This window comes from Paroedura picta, chromosome 1 (assembly GCF_049243985.1).
Source record: "Paroedura picta isolate Pp20150507F chromosome 1, Ppicta_v3.0, whole genome shotgun sequence".
Taxonomy (NCBI): domain Eukaryota; kingdom Metazoa; phylum Chordata; class Lepidosauria; order Squamata; family Gekkonidae; genus Paroedura; species Paroedura picta.
In genome coordinates, this window is record NC_135369.1 from 24,384,400 (window position 1) to 24,406,309 (window position 21,910).

The following is a 21,910-nucleotide window of genomic DNA, read 5'->3' on the forward strand; positions in this document are numbered from 1 at the left end:
AATAAATATATTCATAAAAGAAAGAAAAGTGTCCTGTTTTTGTAGTTTTCCTTGTTTCTTTATACTGTAGGACTTCTGTCAAAACGGAATCCAGGTAATATCCGTTTTCAGTGAGAGTCTTTCATCAGTGACAAGTCCTTATATTTATTAAAAGTCTAATACTGGCCACAGGCTCACATAGGTATGGGGATACCAGTCTGTATTGATACGTTCCCAGTGGATTATTGCCAGCGGATAGGTCTGTTTCTCTCTGCTTGGTTTAATTATTAGACCGTCCTTCTTAGACTCAGGGATGTGTTCCCAACAAGGGTGGCTATGCACAGGGACTTCCCTCAAGACCAGCGATCTTGACTGTGCTGCCTTAGAAAGCCGGCAGAGGACGGAGGCAACTTGAGCTGAGATGCCGCAGGGCCCTGTCTAAAGAGGCAGTGTTCACCCATTGAGCACACAGATGAAGAACAGCCAGATTAGAAAAAGAAGAAGAGCTGTTTTGCTGTGCTTCTCTTCTCACTACTGGAAGGAGTCTCAAAGCGTCTTATGTTTGCCTTCCCTTTCCTCTCCCCACAACAGACACCCTGTGAGGGAGGTGGGGCTGAGAGAGAGAATGGTGACCAGCCCAAGGTCACCCAGCAGGCTGCAGGTGGAAGAATGGGGAATCAGTCCCAGCTCTCCAGACTAGAGGCTGCCACTCCTGACCACTACACCATGCTGGCTCCCCTGAAATCTTTGAGGGTGAAAGCTTCTGAGAGTCAAAGCCCAATGCATCAAACCTACCAGGTGAGCTCTTCACTCCAGAAAGCCTCCAGATGGAGCGGCAGCCATCATGTCTCCCCCTTTCCCTCCCCAGGGTCAAGGCATCACCTTCAAAAGCCATTTGATGACGGGAGCTTGGGCTCTCAAAAGCTCATCCCCTCAAAACTCCTGTTGGCCTCTATGATTTGGATCTGGCTCTTCTACATCAGGGGTAGTCAACCTGTGGTCCTCCGGATGTCCATGGACCACAATTCCCATGAGCCCCTGCCAGCGAAAGCTGGCAGGGGCTCATGGGAATAGTAGTCCATGAACATCTGGAGGACCACAGGTTGACTACCCCTGTTCTACATGGCTACTCTCTGAAAGGAAGTCAGTGCCTGGCCTGCGGTTCTGCTCCCTCCCCCCCAACACCGGTTCAGACATGCCAGTCACGTCCACACTCGATGGATGGGCAGCCAGATGAGGCCATTGTCTCCAGGAGTGGCTAGTGCACTCCTTGTGCTGTTTATTCTGCAATGGCTTATCCAGATGTGCCAGCCTGCACTTGGAGCGGAAGCCATCTCGAGGGTGAACGTGAATGTCAGAACAGCAGCACCCAGGGTTCTCCCGGGGGGTGTGGGGGGGTGCATGGTAGAAGCCTTCTCCCAACTGGTAAGCATCCTTCCCGGTGCAAAGCCCTTCCTACACCCTGTCAGGGGAAAACTGGGCTGAGGGTTATAGGAAGCCCCTCCCCTTCGCCTCCACCACACTCACAGAAGCTGCAGTTGGTCCTGCCGCCGGATGAGGGCGTTCTTCTTATTCACCAGCGTGAACCATTCCTGGATCAGCTCCTCTTCTTTCAGCTTGTCAGCACCTGAAATGGCACAGCCAGAGAGAGAGGCTGTGTGAGAATCACCACTCTAGCAGGTCCTGCTGTGTACTGCCTGGGCTCAGTTTTGCATAGCTGTAAAATGGGAACGGCCAGGAGTGAGCCGGTGGGCATAGATTCAGGACCACATTGCCCAGTGACTTGCCCCTAAGCTCAGGCTTGTCTGGGTCACTTGGGGCGAATGTGCATCGCCTCTAAGCGATCACACAGAGAACTTTCTGTAATCAGGAAAGGGATTCTCTTTAATGTCAAAAACGAGGAGTGAACGGAAAACTTGTCACACTAACTGTGAATCTTCCCTCTCGGTGGTCCAGGGTGGGACAGTCTGGGAGAAGCTCCTCCCTCCTGAGGGGGAGAGACTGCCCCACCTTGGACCCCTGGATCATGAGCAAGTAGCTGGCAAACAGTGCCGTGAATCAGCATGTTACGGAAGCTTTTGTACCTGCTAACCCCCCTCATTGGGCTCACAGGATTACTTCCAATTACGAGCTCGCTGGCCACGCAAGGGAAATACTGCTCACTGGGGAGTTTACTCACATATATGGTTTAGACAGGAAGCACAAGCACACAAAAGATATTGGGTTCCCACCCCCACCCCTTTTTCAGTTTTCTTTACGTGGAAGGGAAGCTGCAATCTTGTGTGTTTGCATCTCCCACAGGTAGGCTGTTCACACAGGAAGCCTTCTGAGCACAAATTAGCTCTGTCATACGTGCAAAAGAGTGTGGGCGACACTGGAGTGGGGCAGGGATTCCGCACCAGCCTGATGACGGCAGAACAAGCAGCACAGGGAAGACTGAGAGGATAACAGCAGCAATGCAATTACAGAACAGGAAGCGTCAATTCAATGGCACTAGGGTGGGTTCAGGTGATCCACCCCTGCATCCCCCATGCTGCATCGATTCAAGATCGCTCTCAGGCGTGAAAGGCATCTTTCTGTCTACTTCACAGTGTCGTGGACATTGCATACAAGGCATTCCCCCACATCTATCTATTTCTATCCCCTAATACAGGGGTAGTCAACCTGTGGTCCTCCAGATGTTCATGGACTACAATTCCCATGAGCCCCTGCTCATGGGAATTGTAGTCCATGAACATCTGGAGGACCACAGGTTGACTACCCCTGCCCTAATATATTTCTAACCCCCCAAATCTTAGGGCCATATCCACAACTACAATTTTAAAGCAGTGCTGGAGCTTCTTAATTGCCCTGGCTGCAAAATGAGGGAAACATGGACTGTGTGGTTTTCTAGAATACTCTTCAAAGAGCATGCTCTAATCATCAAAAAACAGCCATATGCAGGGTCTTATGAGAAAAGCTAGGCCAGTTCAACCAACCAAGAACTAAATCTGTGTAAGACCTTTTAATAGACCAGCCAAATTAGTCCCAAACTGGGCCAGCTTTCACGCTCACCAGAACTCTTTGTCGGGCTCAGATGTTACAAAATTGAAAAAAGACAGAAGGAGAATCTTCAACCCAGGGCTGTGCACAAGGGGTTTCAATGGGGGAGGGGAGGGTTAACCCCCCCCCCAATAAAAGATTAAATGAAAGAAATACAAAAAACTACTCCTTGCATCAACGAAAACCAATCAGCAAAGGGATGAGATAGAAAAATTTTAAGAAGAGAGTTTAAGAATTCAAGAAAAAGTGAGAATCAACCAATTAAGAAGTTTCATGGAGGTTTGTTTGTTTGTTCATGTGTTTGTTTATTTTTTGATTTATAGACAGCTGCTCCCCAAAAGGGCTCACGGCAGTTCACATCATCATAACAATAAAAACATAACAGGTTCTGGAATGTATTGTACCTTTTAAAAATCCTATGCACTGACCTGCTTAACCACAGTGTTGGTGATCAGGCTTCCACAAAGTTTTGTGCTAATTTGGTTGGTCCCCATAAAATGAGTTAAAAATGGGATTTTGCATAAACAATCTCTTCCACCCAGCAATCCTCAGTGTGCAGTTCCACATTTGGACATTGGGTGGCACCAAAAGGTTGCTTGGGACAGCAGAAACCCAGCAAGGACCAGAGAGGGTCACCTCTAAGGAAATCCAGTTCCCTGCTGCTGTTCCATCAGAACTGTTCTGGCTGCATCAATGCCAGGAGTGGCTGAACTGTGGCTCTCCAGATGTCCATGGACTACAATGACCCTGGATATCTGGAGAGCCAGGCCCTCCTGTTCTACAAATTCCTTCCAACCTTGTATCACTTTTGGAGCCAGAATGCTTTCCCCACCTGATTCCATGAGTCCTCGTAGCTCCTTCTCCACAATGGCTGCCCGTCCATCGATTTGCCTCTGTTCTGTTTCTAATGCCCGAAGTTCAGCTACTACATACTGGCTGGTGTCCTGGAATTTCTAGGGCAAAGCCCAGACACACATTAGAGATATGCCCTCCTGAGTCAGGGTGTGAAGGACAGTATGAGAACAGTGGGACCCAACAGTGGTACTGATGGGCACCGTGGCATCTGCCGCCACCTTCTGTGGCACCCGCCAAGTGTTTTTAGGATGTGGGTGGGGCAAATTAGGGATTTTCCCCAGCTATGCTTCTGACTGACTATTGGACATTTAAATGGCTGCATAGACCTTTTCTTCACTGTGCCACTGCGGCACAAGGATCTGTACTGTGTTGCCAAAATGAAGCAATCATTTTGTGGCTGGCTCTGCCTCCTGCAGCAGCCATCTGGCGTAGCCATTTTGTTGCTGCGCCCGTCACAACCTTCCAGAATACCATATGTCTCTGCAGGTTCAATAAACTGGTGATTTCTAAACAGAGGCTGGATAGCCATCTGACGGAGAGGCTGATTCTGTGAAGGCTCAAGGGGGTGGCAGGTGACAGTGGATGAGCGATAGGGTTGTGAGTGTCCTGCATAGTGCAGGGGGTTGGACTAGATGACCCAGGAGGTCCCTTCCAACTCTATGATTCTATGATCCCTGAGACAGACACAGTCCCCACCACTTCCCAACAGAAGGGTTGGGTTTCCACTTTTCTCACACCAAACCTGTTGCCTGCCCCCCCCCCCTCTCATTTATATACTGCCCACCCCCATCCCGAAGGCTCAGGGCAGCTTACATGAAACGGAAACAATACAAATAACTCAGTTTATAGTAATGTGGTAATAACAATAACAACAATATAATGATACCAATAAACATTGTAGAACGGTAGAATACTAGAGCAGGGGTAGTCAACCTGTGGTCCTCCAGATGTTCATGGACTACAATTCCCATGAGCCCCTGCCAGCAGGGGCTCATGGGAATTGTAGTCCATGGACATCTGGAGGACCACAGGTTGACTACCCCTGTACTAGAGAACATAAACCAACTCGTACTGACGGCCCAGTGGGTTGGGTGGATCTGCAATGATTGCCATTGATGGGAGGCTTGGGGACCAATGGGAAGGGGTGGTTCAGATCGACCTCAACCCAATGCCTGGCAAAGGAGCTCCCATTGGTAGGCCCTGCGGAACTGTTCGAGCCTAGTGGCTGGAGAGTCACATGCAGCCTCGTCTCTGCCTACCCAGCCCAGCCAGCTTCGGGCACATTTCTCTTCCTTCCACCCTCACTTTTCTCAATCATTAAAATGGGAGCTAAAAGAAACTTACTTCACCGGGGTTACTGGGAGGAGACCCAGACCTATGGCGCTGCCATGTGGAATCAGATCAGTGGTGCAGCTAGCCTAGCATGACCAGCTACAGACTGGCAGCAGCGGCCTTTGCTCTGCTGCCTGAGACCTCCCAGTGGAAATGTCAAGGATGAAATCTAGCAGAGGCTGTGTGCGAAACATTTGCTGTAAACACTCAGCTCTGTTGCTTCCCTGGCACAGGGCACTGGGAAAGAGGCTGAGCAGACCCTCGAGGAAAGGCTCTCCACCAGCCAGCTCTCTCCTCAGATCTGCCACATGGTTCCCAGCACAGCCATGAACTCTAGAGCTTCACAGTCTTAACGTGAAGGGCCTATTGTCGGCCATTTGCTTTCTGCTCTGGGAGATCTTATTATTCTGGTGAGGGATGGGCCAGCTGGAGATGGTCCCTGTGGTCCAACCGTGTTGTCCTTAGCAAAGATGGTGGCAATGCACACATGTCACTGCAGTGAAACACGGCATGGGGGAACAGCTCTGCTCACAACTAATGAGTCGGGCGAGCGGCTCCCTACAAACACAGTCGGATTAAGGTTGGGGAGAACAAACGAGCAAGCAGCCTCGTGAGCAACAAAGCCAGGCAGAAGAGTATCACCAGTGCCTCAGGATCTTGAACAAAGAGCAAACAAAGCTGTAGTGCACTTTTTACTGTTGCTACTGGGCTCAAATGTTACCCTACTGCTACAGAACACAGCTACCCAGTTGGAACTATCCACAAAAGCAGGGAACTGTTTTTATTACAGGGTCCACAAGTATGAGACGCCAGGTTTTAAAAATATAAGAGTCCTGCTGGGTCAGACCAGAGGTTCTAGTCCAGCCACTGAGAGACAGTTTTAATCTGTCTGCTGTGAATTCAAGCTAAAATGAACGTGTACTAAGATATCTGCATAATCTTAAGTGCTTAAATATTGTCTGGTATCAAAGGTCCTTTTAGTCTGGGGCTCTAGTCTCCAACACCGGCCGTTGAGAGACCAAAAGAGGAGAAGAAAGCATAAAGTAATTTAATTTCAATTATCCTGCTCTGTTGTCCATCACCCCCAAAGGAAGGCAGCTAATTTAATGCACCGTTTGTCCCCATCATCTGGTAATCTAGGGTAGAGTGTTTTTGAATTTGCAGCCTATATTCTGAGCTCTCCCAGCAAACTGCACCAGAGCACATTCGACAGCTAGCCTAGCTCTTCCCACACCTTACCGGAACTTCCTCTTCATTGGTGCTGTTCTTGAGGCCAGGGTCCTGGACCAGGTTCTGGGAGGTAGTGCTGGAAGGAGCTATGATGAAGAGAGAAGAAGCAGGATTACACAGAGCTAATAGCAGGCATCTAGGAAGGAGTGCATGGGCTAACCGTTGGAACCAGCATAGGCTGGAGCTTCCCCCTGCCTCCTGATGGCCTGTAGAAGATGTACAGCCAGGGGGACGTACCACCCCACATATGCACACTGAAAGCTTCAGCCACACCTGACAATCCACAAACTCACCTGGAGGTTGCTGCACCTTTGCTGTGCCATGCCTGAGTCTTGAACTCTCATCAGAGCCCTCATCCTGGGGGACCAGAGAGGAACAGGGTCACCACACCAGGACACACAGAATACAATCCTAGCATTATTTTTTTTTCTCACAGGGGACAAATTTAACTTGTACAGAGAGCCCACCTATTTGCCCATGTATACACACACACACACACACACACACACACACAATGGAAAACTTTATCATGAAAGGAGAAATCAGATGTTTTCTATGTGCCTCTTTTAACCATGCAGCCTGGATCTAGGGTCCTCCACCCTGGGTCCTGCATAACAGGCAGATATGCACTGCGGGCTCTCCTCAATTCACAGCAGCACGATGCCTGATTTGGGTCATGGCTACAGCTCATGTGAAGAAGGGTCTTCAGCTTCTCCACTCAGCCCCGTTTACCCAACCCGAAATGGACCTGGGGAGCATTTTGGGCCCACTAGGGATACTCACACAGACACTGCAGACCCAGCCTGTCCACTCCATAAGGTGTAAAGAGGCCTCAAGAACAATGGGAGAAATCAATGCTCTCAGCCTTTAGAATCATAGAGTTGGAAGGGGCAATACAGGCCATCTAGTCCAACCCCCTGCTCAACGCAGGATTAGCCCTAAGCATCCTAGAATCATAGAATCATAGAGTTGGAAGGGGCCGTAGAGGCCATCTAGTCCAACCCCCTGCTCAACGCAGGATTAGCCCTAAGCATCCTAAAGCATCCAAGAAAAGTGTGTATCCAACCTTTGCTTGAATGCCAGTGAGGGGGAGCTCACCACCTCCTTAGGCAGCCTATTCCACTGCTGAACTACTCTGACTGTGAAAATTTTTTTCCTGATATCTAGCCTATATCGTTGTACTTGTAGTTTAAACCAGTGGTCCCCAACCTTTATTAGGCTGGGGACTGGCAGGGCATTGGGCCGTGCCCGCGGGGACCGCATCCGCGCGGGCCACGCCCCCGGATCGGGCCGCGCCCCCAGGCCACGCCGCCGGGTCGGGCCGCGCCTGCGGGCCGCACCCACGGGTAGGGCCGCACCCGCGGGCCGCGCCCGCAGATCGGGCCGGGCGGGCGCGGCCTGCACGGGCGCGGCCCGGCCCTGATTCCCTCTCCCCGCCCTCCCGCAGTAAGAAGCTTCCCAGGCCGCAGGCTTGCGGCCTGGGAAGTTTTTTACTGCGGGGGGGGGGGGCGGGAAGAGGGAGCCGCGGCCCGGCGCCATGGCCTTTGCGGCCCGGCGCCAGGCCGCGGCCCGCAGGTTGGGGACCACTGGTTTAAACCCATTACTGCGCGTCCTCTCCTCTGCAGCCAACGGAAACAGCATCCTGCCCTCCTCCACGTGACAACCTTTCAAATACTTAAAGAGGGCTATCATGTCCCCTCTCAACCTCCTTTTCTCCAGGCTGAACATTCCCGAGTCCCTCAACCTATCTTCATAGGGCTTGGTCCCTTGGCCCCAGATCATCTTCATCATAGAATCAAAGAATCATAGAGTTGGAAGGGGCCATACAGGCCATCTAGTCCAACCCCCTGCTCAATGCAGGATTAGCCCAGAGCATCCTAAAGCATCCAAGAAAAGTGTGTAAATTCTTTTGCCACAGAATGCCACATTCATTCCTAGTGCCACATGGAAGGGGTAGGGATAGTTTTATTGGCATCACACCCCACTCCACTCCCTCCACCCAAGCCAAGGGCATTCCATTTTGGAGCATCCCCGTGCCTCTATCAGAGGGAAATGCAGAGGAGAAAAAGGCAGTGCAAATAAGGTGAGGTAGCAATACCATCCTCTTTGCAGGTTTTGGCTCCAGCACAAAGGACATGCAGAGCAGGGCACAAAGTCAGCCTAGTCGTCCCATGGAAATATTTGAAATCGTGAATACCAGGGGAGTGAACCCTGAGATGCAGAAAGGGCACGATAGATAAAGAGGACGGATTCCAGAAGGGTGTTAGTCTTCCGCAAGGGGGGAAAAAAAGACAGGCGTGCAAATATTGAAAGGTTAATGCGTTTATTGTAGAAGAAGCATTTATCAGTGAGACACCACTTGGTTACATGCAGGGTCACCCAGCCAGGCAGGTGTCTCTAATCTCACAGACAGAGAGAAGAGAGTACATAATACTGCACCGAATAAAAGGGGGCTGGTTCTTTGTTCCCCAGGGCAATGAGAAAGGGAGCTACACAGAATGCTTCACACAGAAACAGTCTGAATCACGGCATTGAATTATTTGCCCCCATCTCAGTTCACCCTGGGTTGGGGGCAAAATGCCCACTGGAAAGTAAGGAAGAGAAAAATGCCCCTGCTCTCAGGTAAGAAGAGAGACCCAGACAACAGATCTAGCTGGCACCAAATGAGGAATGAGCCACACTTTAAGGGTGGTGAGGGAGGGGGAGGAATCATAGAATCATAGAGTTGGAAGGGACCTCCTGGGTCATCTAGTCCAACCCCCTGCACTATGCAGGACACTCGCAACCCTACAAATAGAATAATAGAGTTGAAAGGGACCTCCTGGGTCATCTAGTCCAACCCCCTGCACTATGCAGGCCACTCACAACCCTATCGCTCATCCACGGTAACCTGCCACCCCCTTCAGCCTTCACAGAACCAGCCCATCAGATGGCTATCCAGTCTCTGTTTAAATATCTCCAAAGATGGAGAAGCCATCACCTCCCGAGGAAGCCTGTTGTTCCACTGAGTTAGAAAGGATCAAAGGCTGTGCCACTGCAAGGGCCACGAGACAGAGCGGGCATCTCCTTGCAATGCACAAGGCACCTGCTTCCCAGGACTCCCCCTGCCCCAGCTTCAGACCATGCAATCCAGACTGCAAGAGCAACCGCAGAGGCTAAATGCCGTGGAGAAGCAAAGAGTTCCAACTATCCCTGGTGGTCAAGCATGCTGGGCAGTTTGGTCCCCAAAGTCAGCAACAGGTTGGGTTGGCTTTGAAGCTGGGAAAATGTGATTCTGCAAGCCTCACTCCAAATTGGGGAGGCCGAGACCTGCGGCCAGGCCTCCAAGGGGTAAACATTCTGAGTGTAGCAAGACAGCAAGAACAGTCTGCAAGAGTTTAGCGCGGCCGAAACTGACAGCCTGTCATGCAACACCTGCCCCGCCAGAAACACCAGCAGGCGCGTCCAGTGCCTCCCGGGAGCGCCACTCACCGCAGCCAGCCTTTTGGGGGAGTCCTCTGGGGGGCCGCCGGCATCTGCTTCCTCCATCGACAGAGAGGATTCGCTCTTGAGTCGCGAACGCCGCTTCTTCACCAAGTCTGCATCCCGCACGTGAGCAAAGGTGGACTTGCCCGCATGGGGCCGCGGAGGGGCTACAGGACTCTGCTGGCTCCCCGTGGAGAGGGTGCGCTGCAAAAGGCGCTCCGTGCCGCTCCGGGAGGCAATCCGCTTCAGCCGCGGAGGGGGAACCAGCTTCTCGCCGTTGCTGGCCGACGGTTTTCCATCGGACTTTTCCGTTTCCATCTCATTGTCCTCTGGGGCCTCTGCTCCTGCGTCTTGGACGGGGACCGCACTGCTAGCTAATTCCTTCCCATCAGGCACGGAGGTTTCAGTCCCAGAATCCCTAGGGGCAGAGAACTCTTCGTCTTGTTCGGTGCTCAGATTGGCGGCGGCACCGTTAGGCACCATGTCCCAATCAAGCTTTGAGGATTCAGCCCCAGAATCCACTTGGGCCAGAGAAACTGGCTCATGTTCCGTGGCTGAATCAGCCACGCCGCCATTTGTAAATGCTTTTTCCTTAGGCCTAGAGTCGTCTACCAGAGAGTCCTTGGGGAAAGGCTGCAAGCTTGGGGTACTTTCAGTGTGCCCCTCCACCTCTGCAATCTCTGCTTCACACTCCACAGAGCCGAGGGGCTCCAACTTCAGCTCTTCAATGGCTTGGGCACTGGCGCCATTTACAACTACCTTCCCATCATCCTTTGCAGCATTCACAGGTTCCGACGTCTGCTCCAGCTGAGCGGCCAGCAGAGGTTCCGCCTCACCAACTCCCGCCTTCAAATTCTCCGTTATGTCTCCATTCCCAAAGCCGTCTACAACATCTGTGCTTTCTGCACTCCCAGCAGGTTTTTGGGGAAGGCCCTCCACCTCTGGTTCTTGGTCGTTCCCCATCACGGTGCCAGATGTTTTTGTTGTCTCAGAGTCCTGAGCATCTGGGCTCTTGGGAGCCTCTAGCTGAGAGACGGCAGCTTGGAGGGACTGAGAATAAAACATGGCAGGATCGAGAGAGCCAGAGATGTCGGTGTCAAATTTACCCACCTTGTAGGTGGTCTGGCTGCTGTGGCCAGCGAGCTGGACCACGTTCAGTTCTTGCCCGGTGAAAAAGGCCCGGATTTGGCACAGGTACGTCATGACTATCAGCCGATCCGGCACCGTCAGGAAAACCATGTCAGCAGGGTCCATCACCCGGGAGATCCCCAAGGAGGCAAAACCATCAAAGGCCTGAGGGCAGGAGGAGAAAAAGGGAGAGAGGCTTGTTACTTAAACATACGGGGGGAAATTTAAGATCATGACCCTCAACTCCCCCATAGCCTCTATTAACGTTGGCAGTAATACAGAAGCTGAGAGAGAGGAAGACAGCAAAAGGTGAAAGAGGTCTCTCACGTCCAGGCCCCACCCTCGTGAACCGCGCCGTCTCTTTCTTTTCTTTACCTCAGGACAGACCCAAGAAGTGGGTGAGGCGGACGGTGGCTTGCCCAAGGCCACCCAGAGAGTCCTTGGCAGAGCAGAGGATACAAGGCTCCCTTCTCCACACCCTCCTGATACCCACAGTGTTTCCAGGCGTTTCTTCATTCTTCTCCCGCCCTAGCGAGGCTGGAGCTACCAACTCACCAGTTTGTTGTTTTGTCGGATATCTAGCGGGTCCAGGGCATCGTACTGGCTGGAGAGGGGAGGGAAATATAAACTCAGTCGGTCGCCGTTGGCTACCCCAAAACCCTTCCTGTCTAATATTCCAGGAATCTCTCCCCACTCCTTTCTGTCTCTCCCTCACACACACATTGATCAAATTAGTTGTAGCCCCTCTTCAGTGTCTTTCTCCCACTATCTGTGTTCCACACCCCCATCTGTAACTTTGCAACAACCACACTCCTCAGATAACTTTTTCATAGGTCACCTCGCACTCACTAGCTTGCACTTTCTGTTACCAAGGCCTGATCCTCCTGGAACTCATTTTACTCTCTCTTCTGTCATTGCTCCAGCCACCCAGCCAGGGCTCAGAGACTTACTATCAGGCTGATCAGCTACACGCAGGGGTAGTCAAACTGTGGCCCTCCAGATGTCCATGGACTACAATTTCCAGGAGCCCCTGCCAGCATTCGCTGGCAGGGGTTCATGGGAATTGTAGTCCATGGACATCTGGAGGGCCGCAGTTTGACTACCCCTGAGCTACAGTTTCTGCTGCAAAAGTGGGTAAGGGGTAATTTACATCAGCAATGTTGTGAATGAAAAAGGCACATGTGCTTATTTCCTGGAGGCTACTTTAGTTCCAGTGCAACGTACGGAATCAAATACGGCTTTTTGGGATGGGGAAAGTGCAAGTTTATTTTCGTGTAATGCACTTAATCAAAAGGAGGTGATCAGGGCGACTAAAATTATCCGTACTGATTGACAGCCCTGGTTATAAGGTCTCAGCATGCCCCTTCTGCATGGCACAATGCTGCGCTGCCCCTGAGCAACAGCAGAAGCAATGCAGGATCCAATCTGACCCGGGAGCCCCTCTGTGCTAGAAGCTCTTTGACACTCCAGCACAGGGGTAGTCAAACTGCGGCCCTCCAGATGTCCGTGGACTACAATTCCCAGGAGTCCCTGCCAGCATTCGCTCATGGGAATTGTAGTCCATGGACATCTGGAGGGCCGCAGTTTGACTACCCCTGCTCCAGCAGGTTCGACCAGCAGGTTCGACAAGATACCTTCAGTACCAGCCCAGGAAGAACAAGCTACTCAACTCACATCTTCGTGGGGTGGAAGTGATGTAGGATAGCACAGAAAGCCAGGCCGTTGCGCCAAGAGGTGGTGAAGTTGGTGATGCGGATGCCCCTGTAGCCGGCCGTCACTTCCTGACACCATTCCAGCAAGGACTGGCTGGAACTCACGAGCGTCGGGCTGCAGGGGGAGTCAATCTAAAGGGCGAAGGGAACAAACGGTCATGGCCACAGGTAGTGGTGATAGGGCATGTCCCTGTTGAGCCACCGTAGTTATGATACTCTCCACGCCATATTCCATACTGCCCATGTTACAGCAAGGGGAAGGAGAACCCGTCCAAACAGCATGCCCAGGAACCTGGAATTCAGCATCACTCTGCAAATTCTGTGGCCAGGAACATCCAACAATTAAATGGGCTGCGGGGCAGGAAGCATATGAACTATGGCAATTTTGCATCTTCATGCTACAGAACTTGTTCTGCTTGGTGCCTGTTTGGTTATTTCCCTCCAGATAATTTCTGAGTCATTTCTGGCAAGGGAGGAGATGACAAAGCACCCTCCTTCCGGGTAGTAACATTGAGCCTAACCCTTCGCTTCTTCAGAAAACTGAGCAGATGCAGAATTCTAGAATGGAAAGTAAAAAACGCACTCACACAGAACTGTAGCTTCTGCAGAAAACCCATGCCTTAAAGAACAAGTGTGTGTGTGAGCATTCATGCACATATTCAAAGATCTCTGAACCTGCCCTGTACAGTGCAAAGGCTGGCCTCTTTCCAGAATGGGAAACCCACCCCTTGTCCTAGGGTCCCATTCCTATATCCCAAGTTATACAGTCCAGAGATGATCCCATCCTAGATGGTATTTTCTCCCCCTCAGCTGTATATTCCCCACTCCTGCCTCAGCTGAAAGAGTTTAAAGCTCACCCCTCCAGAACTTAACCAGTTCAAAACAAAGAAACTCTTAGGCCCCAAAATCGCATAGTTTGCCATAGCAACTGATCCTCCCCTCACAAATCAGGCACAGCCACCCCCCCCCCACCAAATCCAGTCAGAATAAACAGAAAATGTAAAGATGGCTTTCAAAGATGAGGAGTGGGCATGGTCGTCTGTACCTGGGCCTCCCCTTGACCTCTGAAATCCGGAGTTGTGCCACAGGATATGGGGGTGGGCACCAGAGGCTCATGGCTGGGCTTGGCCTGCTTCTCCTTGAGGGCCCTGGGAGCTGGGAGGGACAGGATGGCATCCTGAGGAGGGAGAGGAGGGAGTGGTGGGGAGAGTTCCATGGCCAAGGCCTCCACTCCATCACTGCTCCTCTCTGGCAAGCTCTGCTCTGCAGGAGGCCCGTCGGGGCTGGCTTTCCTTTCTCCTTCTTGACCTCCACCATCAGGCAGATCCTGGCATTTCGCTCCCTCGTGGCCAATCCCTGCCTCTTCGTGGCCAGGGGTGCTGCTCCCCGAGAAGTCTGCATGCAAAGCTTCTTGGTCTGTTCTGCCTGCCTTTGCCAGCGTGACCTCCAGAGTATCAGCTGGGAATTGCCATCCACCATCTTCCCCTTGGCCCTGCTCCTCTTCCTTCTCTGGTGCAACACATTCCACGCTTGAAGGGTCCTTTTCCGCCACCTGCTGCACGGCACCTCCAGAAGACACGTTCTGACCCACGTCGCTCCCACCACTTGGCTCTCCCTCCTCCACTCCGGCAGGAGCCTTCAGGGCCTCAATTGGGAGACTGTGCTCGGTGGCTGTTGTTTCCTCTTCCTTTCCCCTACAATCCACCCCTGGATCAGCCAGGGAAGGTGTGGGGCCCTCTGCCCAGCCCACTCCTGCAGCCTCTTCCTGGCCCTGCTCCACAGCAGGTGGTGAATGTGCTGAAGTCTGGAGCTTGCCATCGGCAAAGTCAACCTCCAGGTGTACCTCCTGCCACTCCTGCTCCACCAGACCTCCTGGGGAAAGACTGCTTGATAAAAACGGGTGTTTCGGCATCCCAGAGATCTGACCATTCTCTATGTCTGACCCTCTCCCTACCTGATGAGCCTGCGCCTGAGGCCACGGTTCTGGAGGAGGTGCTGAGTCCCTTCCAGAAGCAGGGCCTCTGTCCTCCAAGCTAACTTCAGCCTCAAGCTGGCTCTTCTCTGGTTCTGCAAGAGGCCACCAAAGGGATGGCTCTCCCGTGACAGGCTCCCTCTCACTGACAGAAAGCTCCTCCTTGCCTATGGGCTGTTCCTCCTCCATCTCACCCCCAGCTGGAGACACGACTGGCAGTCCTGGTGGCTGCCCCACCTCTCCACCACCTTCCCCACACTCCATTTCCATCACTTCTGCGAGGACGCTGGAACTTGTCAATGCAGGAGTGGCGTCTAGCGTTGACCAATCTCCCCCTGAGCTCTGGGCCTCATGGCTGGGGGACTCCTGGAAATCTTGGGCCACTGGGGGCAGCCCCATGACAGGAGACAAGGCCAGGAGTGCTGCGTCTGAAGACCCTCCTGATCCTGCTTGGTTGGTGACAATGACGGGCCTCTGTTGAGGGAGGCTCATCTCCTCCACAAAATACATGACCACTGAACCAGGGGCCTGTGGTTGAGAGGTGGGCACTTCCACAGGGCTCCTGCAGGACGATGTCTCCATTGCTGGGCTCTCCGGGGCAACAGGCATTGTGGGACGGGAATCCCCCTCTGAGGGTGTGGCCATCTCAGCCTGGGGATTCCCTGGAAGCTCCAGCGTCTTCTCCAGCCGCCGTTTTCTCTCAGGAGGTGCCTCAGGTGCAGCTGTATGCCGTGTGGATGCATCTGTGGGCCTGGCAGGGCCCTTGGAAGGACTCTTCTTCCTTGGTGGTGCCGATACGGGGTTCTGCTCCCGGGGTTTCCACACATCAGTAGGCCTGGAGATGAGAGAGAGAGAGAGTTGGGGAGGTGTTGCATAAGTTCTGAGGTGTGGTCCCAAAAGGATAATCTCCCTTCTTTTGACTCTCCAGGCAGCTGCTCTCCAGGGTCTAAGGCAGAGAGGCCTTTCACATCACCTCCTCCCTGATCTCTTTTAACTGGAGATGCCAGGGATTGAACCTGGGGCCTTTTGCAGGCCAATCCTATGCCCTACCACTGCACTATGGCACCTCCCTGAACAGGAAGGGCAACAAAAGGCTTGGTAGCTAGCAGTCGGCCTTAGGAAATGGAGATAGATGGGACGGTTCAAGTGTGGTAGGAAAGTAGGTCACTTGATTCAGAGCACACCTGCTGGGTAGAACAGACCCCCTCTGAAAGCACTATACACCACCCCCTTCCAGGAATCAGAAGTCTTCAAAAAGGACATCCACCTGGGGCCAGCCCCCAGCCATCCCAAGACTTGCATCGTTATGAAGTATTTCTGTGCAAAGTCTCTCCGTCAGGGTTGGCAACTCTGAATGGAGAAATGCTTGGAGATTTGGGGGATGGCTCTTAGGGAGGGACCTCAATGGAGTATAATGTCACGGAGTCCACTCTCCAAAGCAGCCACTTTCTCCCAGGGGTACATCTCTGTTGTCTAGAGACCAACTGTAACAGCAAGAGATTTCCAGACTTCACCTGGAGGTTGGTAGCCCTACTGACAGTTGCTGCGTCTGGGCCATCCCCGCAGGTCACATGCAATAGGGCAGCTCTCCCCATTTTACTGAATGGCCAATCACTCTTGCTAATGACTGGTCTGATTTTATTCTTGTGGGCTGGGCCTCCTTTTAGAAGGCATCTTGCCCCTTGCAGTCCTTCGCTTAGGTTCGCAGCAGTGGGAAGGAGAGTCGAAAGAGCAGCTAGTCCCAGGCCTTCTCCAATGCTGCTAAAGAGATGGACCATCCATCCACCTTGCCTGACTCAAGACAGGCCACATGCAAGAGCACCCAAAGGGGAAATGACTGCAGAGAGTTCCAGCAAGCGAGCCAAGCCACATGGCTCCAAGGGAAGGTAAAACTCCACAGAATTCCTGAGAGGAAAGGAAGCTCCTTCCCTAACCTCTAATGCAAGCAGTCGGTGGGGAAACCATCCAGTGGTCCTCAAAAAACAAAGCTGATGGGAGCTCCTTTTAAAGCCCAAGGCTTGGCGTCCTCATGCAATGGGGCCGAGTTATATCCTGCTCCCCTCCTCTGTCCTCCTCTTTCCCCTGCCCTTTGCCCCCAGAGGCCTTTCACTTCCCAATTGCTCTGGAGAGCAAACTTCTCTTTTCTCCTTCTGGGTGGAACAGCCTTGCTTCTTCCCAGTCTCAGGGCGGGAGGGGAAGAAACTATATCTAGCGCCCTTCCCCCTGCGAAAAAGGAGAAACAAAAGTAGCAGCTGTCGTTGGTCTCGCTCGCTTGGCTCTTTGGTGCCGGCTAACATTTAGGGCCACCCAAAATAGAGGCCTCTTCCTGGCAGGATCATGCAGAGGACAGAGAGCCAGGCCGCTCCTGTGCGCCCTTGATGGGGGAGAACAGCCTAGCCTTCTACTCTCCCATCATTAGTCAAGCCGATTCCCCCTTCCCTGCGCATCAGAAGAGGGTGTCCAGCCCCCGCCTCCCCCCCAAGAGAGGGACTCACCTAACTTCGCTGGTGCTCAGCAACGCTGGACGTCCTGGTAGCCGTGCAGACCCCTTCTCTTCTTCCTCCTCCTCTTCAGCCCGTGCTCGTGCTGGTTCTGCGGGAGGGCCCGTCCCTCGCTTCTGGGTGCCTGGCCCCCGCTGGGTGCTAGTCGGTCCTCTTGGGCCCGCATCTCTTGCCCCGCCATAGCCCACATTCCCAGCATTCTCCGTATCACTTACTGCTCGGGGTGCTGCCATGGAGACGGTGGGGGCTGACTCCGTCACGGGACGAGGGGGCTCCGGCTGCGGAGTGCTGCCCTGGAGGGAATCTGCTGCTTTCTTAGGCACTTCGGTGATGGCTGCAAGGACAAGTCCAATTTAGGGACGGGAATCATGTGATTCGACAGTGAAATAACGAGAAGGATTTTTATTTTTACCCTTTGTATATTTCTGTAAAGGTTTAAACAATAAGACCAGCGATGAGCAAGTGAGTCTGCTATAGACAGCCAAGTGCAAAAAAGAGTCTGCAAAGTTAAACCCCCTTCCTGGACTGAAGAAGCAGCAGAAAAAGAGCTGCTTTTCTCTACCCGAAGGAGGCTCAAAGTGGCTTACAGTCGCCTTCCCTTTCCTCTCCCCACAACAGACACCCTGTGGGGTGGGTGAGGCTGAGAGAGCCCTGATATCACTGCTCGGTCAGAAGAGCTTTATCAGTGCTGTGGTGAGCCCAAGGTCACCTTCCTGGCTGCATGTGGCGGAGTGCAGAATCACCTCTCAATAGCACTAAGAATGTGTGACAATGAATGTGTGCGACAATAACAATAATAGGAGTTAAAATTAGCAACAAAAGCACGTTTATAACTAGCAGCAGCATCAACTCTAGGTATTATTTCTAGCGTAACCCATTCAGAGGGTCCATGGCCAAGTATAGATGTGTTTGTGTGGGGTGTTTTTTGCAGAGGTGCCCTTCTAAAGTTACATACTAGTCATGGATTCTCTTCCAATACATCTCCCAAAGAGCACTGATCTAGCAGTCAGAACTTGTTCAGGGTTCTTGGCTCCAAAGAAGTGACATTGGGCTCAACCAGCCTTCCACTTTTCCTACAGCAGGGGTAGTCAACCTGTGGTCCTCCAGATGTCCATGGACTACAATTCCCATGAGCCCCTGCCCCATTTGCTGGCAGGGCCTCATGGGAATTGGAATTCATGGACATCTGGAGGACTAGAGGTTGACTAAACCCTGCCCTACAGGGCCTTAATCTGCTCTGCAGGGCCTGTAGCTGTCCCACCAGGCCTATGATTGGGGTCTAGAAATAACATTGAGAAGCTGGCCTCCTCACCTGAAAGTCCAACCCTAAACAATCTAAGAACTTATCTGGCCCGCCCTCCGTATTTGTGATCATCTTTCTTTATAATGAGGCAGCAGCCTGAAGGTTGAATGAATACCTAAATGGGGTTGATTCTAATTGTGATCATGAGTGTTAGAATTTTAAAACCTATTTAACAATTAGTGTGTTTTAAAATTTCTTGCAAGCTGCCCTGAACCTCTGGGGAATGTAAAAACAAAATAAATAATACCATAAAATAATAAATGTATAAATAATACGAACAAATGAATAAATAGAGAAGTAGCCATGGTAGCTTCAACTATCGTGAAGTTGGATAAAGTGTCCTTCATAGATTTGGGAAATTGTCAGGTTCTACCCACATCACTCAAATACTTTGGCCACCTCATGAGAAGGAAGGACTCCCTGGAGAAGAGCCTAATGCTGGGAGCGATCGAAGGCAAAAGAAGAAGGGGACGACAGAGAATGAGGTGGCTGGATGGAGTCACTGAAGCAGTAGGTGCGAACTTAAATGGACTCCAGGGAATGGTAGAGGACAGGAAGGCCTGGAGGATCATTGTCCGTGGGGTCGCGATGGGTCGGACACGACTTCTAACAACAACAACAACAACACCCTCATCACATCCTACCTCTCCAGTTCCCAGGCCAGAGAAGAGTATATGATTACTGTGTCCTAGAATGGCTGCAAAAGGGTCTTTCTAGGACAATGTCACATACTAGCTGTTCTGACCTCTCTAGGACATCAGTGCCATAGGCTGCTCCCCAGTAGCCAGGCACCAGGATCAAGGAGGTGGCAGGGAGGGGGTTACCCTTAGAGGGCAACAAGCCTTCTAACAGTTAAAGCTTTTAAAGAAATTTACAAGATGCGGAAAGAGAAAACAGACACCCCATGCCAAGTTCCCATCAAACAGCATCATGGCACTTAGGTTAAAACTGATCCTTATTGCTGGCATTTGGTGGCCATGGTTCACACTGCAGTGGAGTCTTTCATTGAGGTGCATGTTCAGTTGTTCTGTGATTTGTACTTTAGATAACGAGAAGCTTCTAAAGTTGCAATTTGAAGTAGAAAACTAGTAAGGGGGTGGGAAAGAGAAAGGGTCCTTCGAAGGCTTCACACTGTTCCCCCCCCCATGATAAAAACTCTCTTCGCCCCTCCCCCCTGCTGCTTTTATATAACCCAGCTCAGATAAAAACAACCCAAGGGAGGAAGTGATTTTCAGTGGAGGGGGGAAAGTGCAGGGGAGGGTTAAGCAGCCCCTCTCCGCCCACGTAGGTTTTCCACTTCAAATTGGCAGTCATGTTGCATAAAAGGCAAACAAATGATCAAATAAAAGAATTACAGAAGTACACTAACAGGGAGTTCCACCCTCAGTGCCCATTCATAGCATAGGCAAGGAGGAATTGGCGCTCTGCAGAAATAATCAAAGAGAAAGTTGCGTTTTTTTTTAAATTTGAAAATGGGATGTGGGTTGAAGATCAGTGTTTTCGCACTGCGATGTTAAAAGACAAAAAACCTGATATAATAAAGGAAGCCCCATACAGGAATCGTTATTCTGCATAAACGGAAAGGATAAACTACAAGGTGTGGTTTTAAGAAGTAGGGATGGTAGGTGAATTTTCTCCAGGCCAAGCTGGATTCTGGAAATTTTTGGTGTTTGGAGGGGGGATCACTTGAGTATGAAATCAGGGTCACTGTGGGTAGGCAGGTAGTTGTGAATTACTGCATTGTGCAAGGGGTTAGACTAGATGACCCTGGAGGTACCTTCCAACTCTATGGTGCAGGAGTGATACCCATGCAAATTTGTTTCTTCCTTTTTAAAAAAATTCCAGAGGAATGAGGTGTGAGGAACACAGACTGTTCTATCATGGCCACTGGGAGATGGCTCCATCTGTTTCGGGTACTTTAAAACCTCAATCTAGAACTTTTTGCTAAGGGAAACAAGAATTGTTTCCTTTAAAAAGTCCTTAAATGTATGGGAAGAGGCTGGGGTTGCTTGACGAGAGGATAAAAGCCACTCTGCACATGCCCAGAGGGATTTATGTATTCCAGGGCTCAGCCACCAAGTTAAAAAAAAAAGGGGGGAGCTGAACTTTGACACAAATCAGGCATTTCTCATCACATCATATCCTGATAGTCCTTTGACTACTAACTGCATTTTTATCCTGCCCTTCCTTCAAGGAGCCTAGGGCTATGTTCATGTATCCTCACAAGAATTATATGAGGTGGATGACACGCTCCAGCTTTCCAGCTGGCCTAGTCAGTGCAACGTACCAGCCACTTCTTACATCTGAGCCGTGTGACTTCCTATTCTTAGCTGCATGCTTGTGTTTTCCAAAGAAAGTGGAAGTGTATTCTTTCTTTAAGTTGCTATGAAAGCACCTTTACAAACAGGCACAAACCTTGATAACGCCTTGCTAATGCAATGCAGCAGTTTCTTTTCACACTTGCACAGGGCACGGATCAAAACATGTGCAAAATGCAGCTGCTGGGGTCCTCACGGGTAGATCTTGGAGGACCCATATCCATTCTGTGCTGAGGCAGCTGCATTGGTTGCTGGTTGCAGCTCGGAACAGGTTCAAGGTTTGGGTTTTGACCTTTAAGGCCCTTCATGGCCTGGGACCTACATATTGCCCTCCCCCCCCCACTGGCCCGCAGCCTAAAAAAGGTTGCAGACCACTGCTCTAGCAGCAAATCCCAAAGTTTAATTACCCGCTGAATAAAGCAGTATTTCCTTCGGTCCATCCTGAACCTACTGCTCATGAACATGATGTATACAAACAGAACAAAAAAAAGAATATTTAAACAGCACTGCACCATATAGCAAGGTGGGAACCGGTCCTAAAAAGGAAGAGACTCTAATGTGAGACCACGTTAAGTAGGGGAGCAACTAGAAGGTGGCAGCCAGAAGACCCTTAGTTGGCATACTGGGGAGACATGGTCCTTTGGATACGTAATCCTGGGCCATGAAGGAATTTAAAGGTACAACCATCAGTTTGACTTGAACTCTGAATTCTTGTTAAGCCTTTTTGTCGCTTATCCATTTAGGTCAGGAACGAGGAAGACATGTGCCTCTGCCATCATTACAGATGAAACACCCACCAATCCACTCCACTCAACTGACTCCTTGCGGTGCTGCACACATGGCTACCAAACCTGGATTAGGCAATGCCTGGAGCGTGGCGTCTGGGGATGGTGGGTTTGGGGAACCGCAGTGGGGTCCAATGCCACAGAGTCCACCCTCCAAAGCAGCTGGTTTCTCCAGGGAAAATGATTTCTGTAGTCTGGAGATCAGCTGTAATCCTAGCAGAGCTCCAGGCCCCACCTGGAGGTTGGCAAACCTAGCTGTACATCACCCTCCAGATTCCAGGCTATGCC

At 51.4% G+C, this 21,910-nt stretch overlaps 1 protein-coding gene across 5 annotated transcripts in view; it reads right to left on the reverse strand.

Moving 5' to 3' along the window:
- The window catches only part of EHBP1L1 (EH domain binding protein 1 like 1), a 46,714-nt gene that overhangs the window by 4,283 nt on the left and 20,521 nt on the right, over window positions 1-21,910 (reverse strand). For 2 of the 5 annotated variants that reach the window (XM_077328206.1, XM_077328188.1), the window contains 9 exons: window positions 17,211-17,550; window positions 13,789-15,550; window positions 12,706-12,875; window positions 11,587-11,635; window positions 9,910-11,196; window positions 6,732-6,795; window positions 6,448-6,524; window positions 3,854-3,974; window positions 1,507-1,606 (listed from right to left, as the gene is read on the reverse strand). In XM_077328206.1, the coding sequence (XP_077184321.1) occupies window positions 1,507-1,606; window positions 3,854-3,974; window positions 6,448-6,524; window positions 6,732-6,795; window positions 9,910-11,196; window positions 11,587-11,635; window positions 12,706-12,875; window positions 13,789-15,550; window positions 17,211-17,550 (3,970 nt within the window). The remainder of the gene's footprint in view (window positions 1-1,506; window positions 1,607-3,853; window positions 3,975-6,447; window positions 6,525-6,731; window positions 6,796-9,909; window positions 11,197-11,586; window positions 11,636-12,705; window positions 12,876-13,788; window positions 15,551-17,210; window positions 17,551-21,910) is intronic. The other 3 variants (XM_077328214.1, XM_077328197.1, XM_077328223.1) reach the window with 3 other exon arrangements.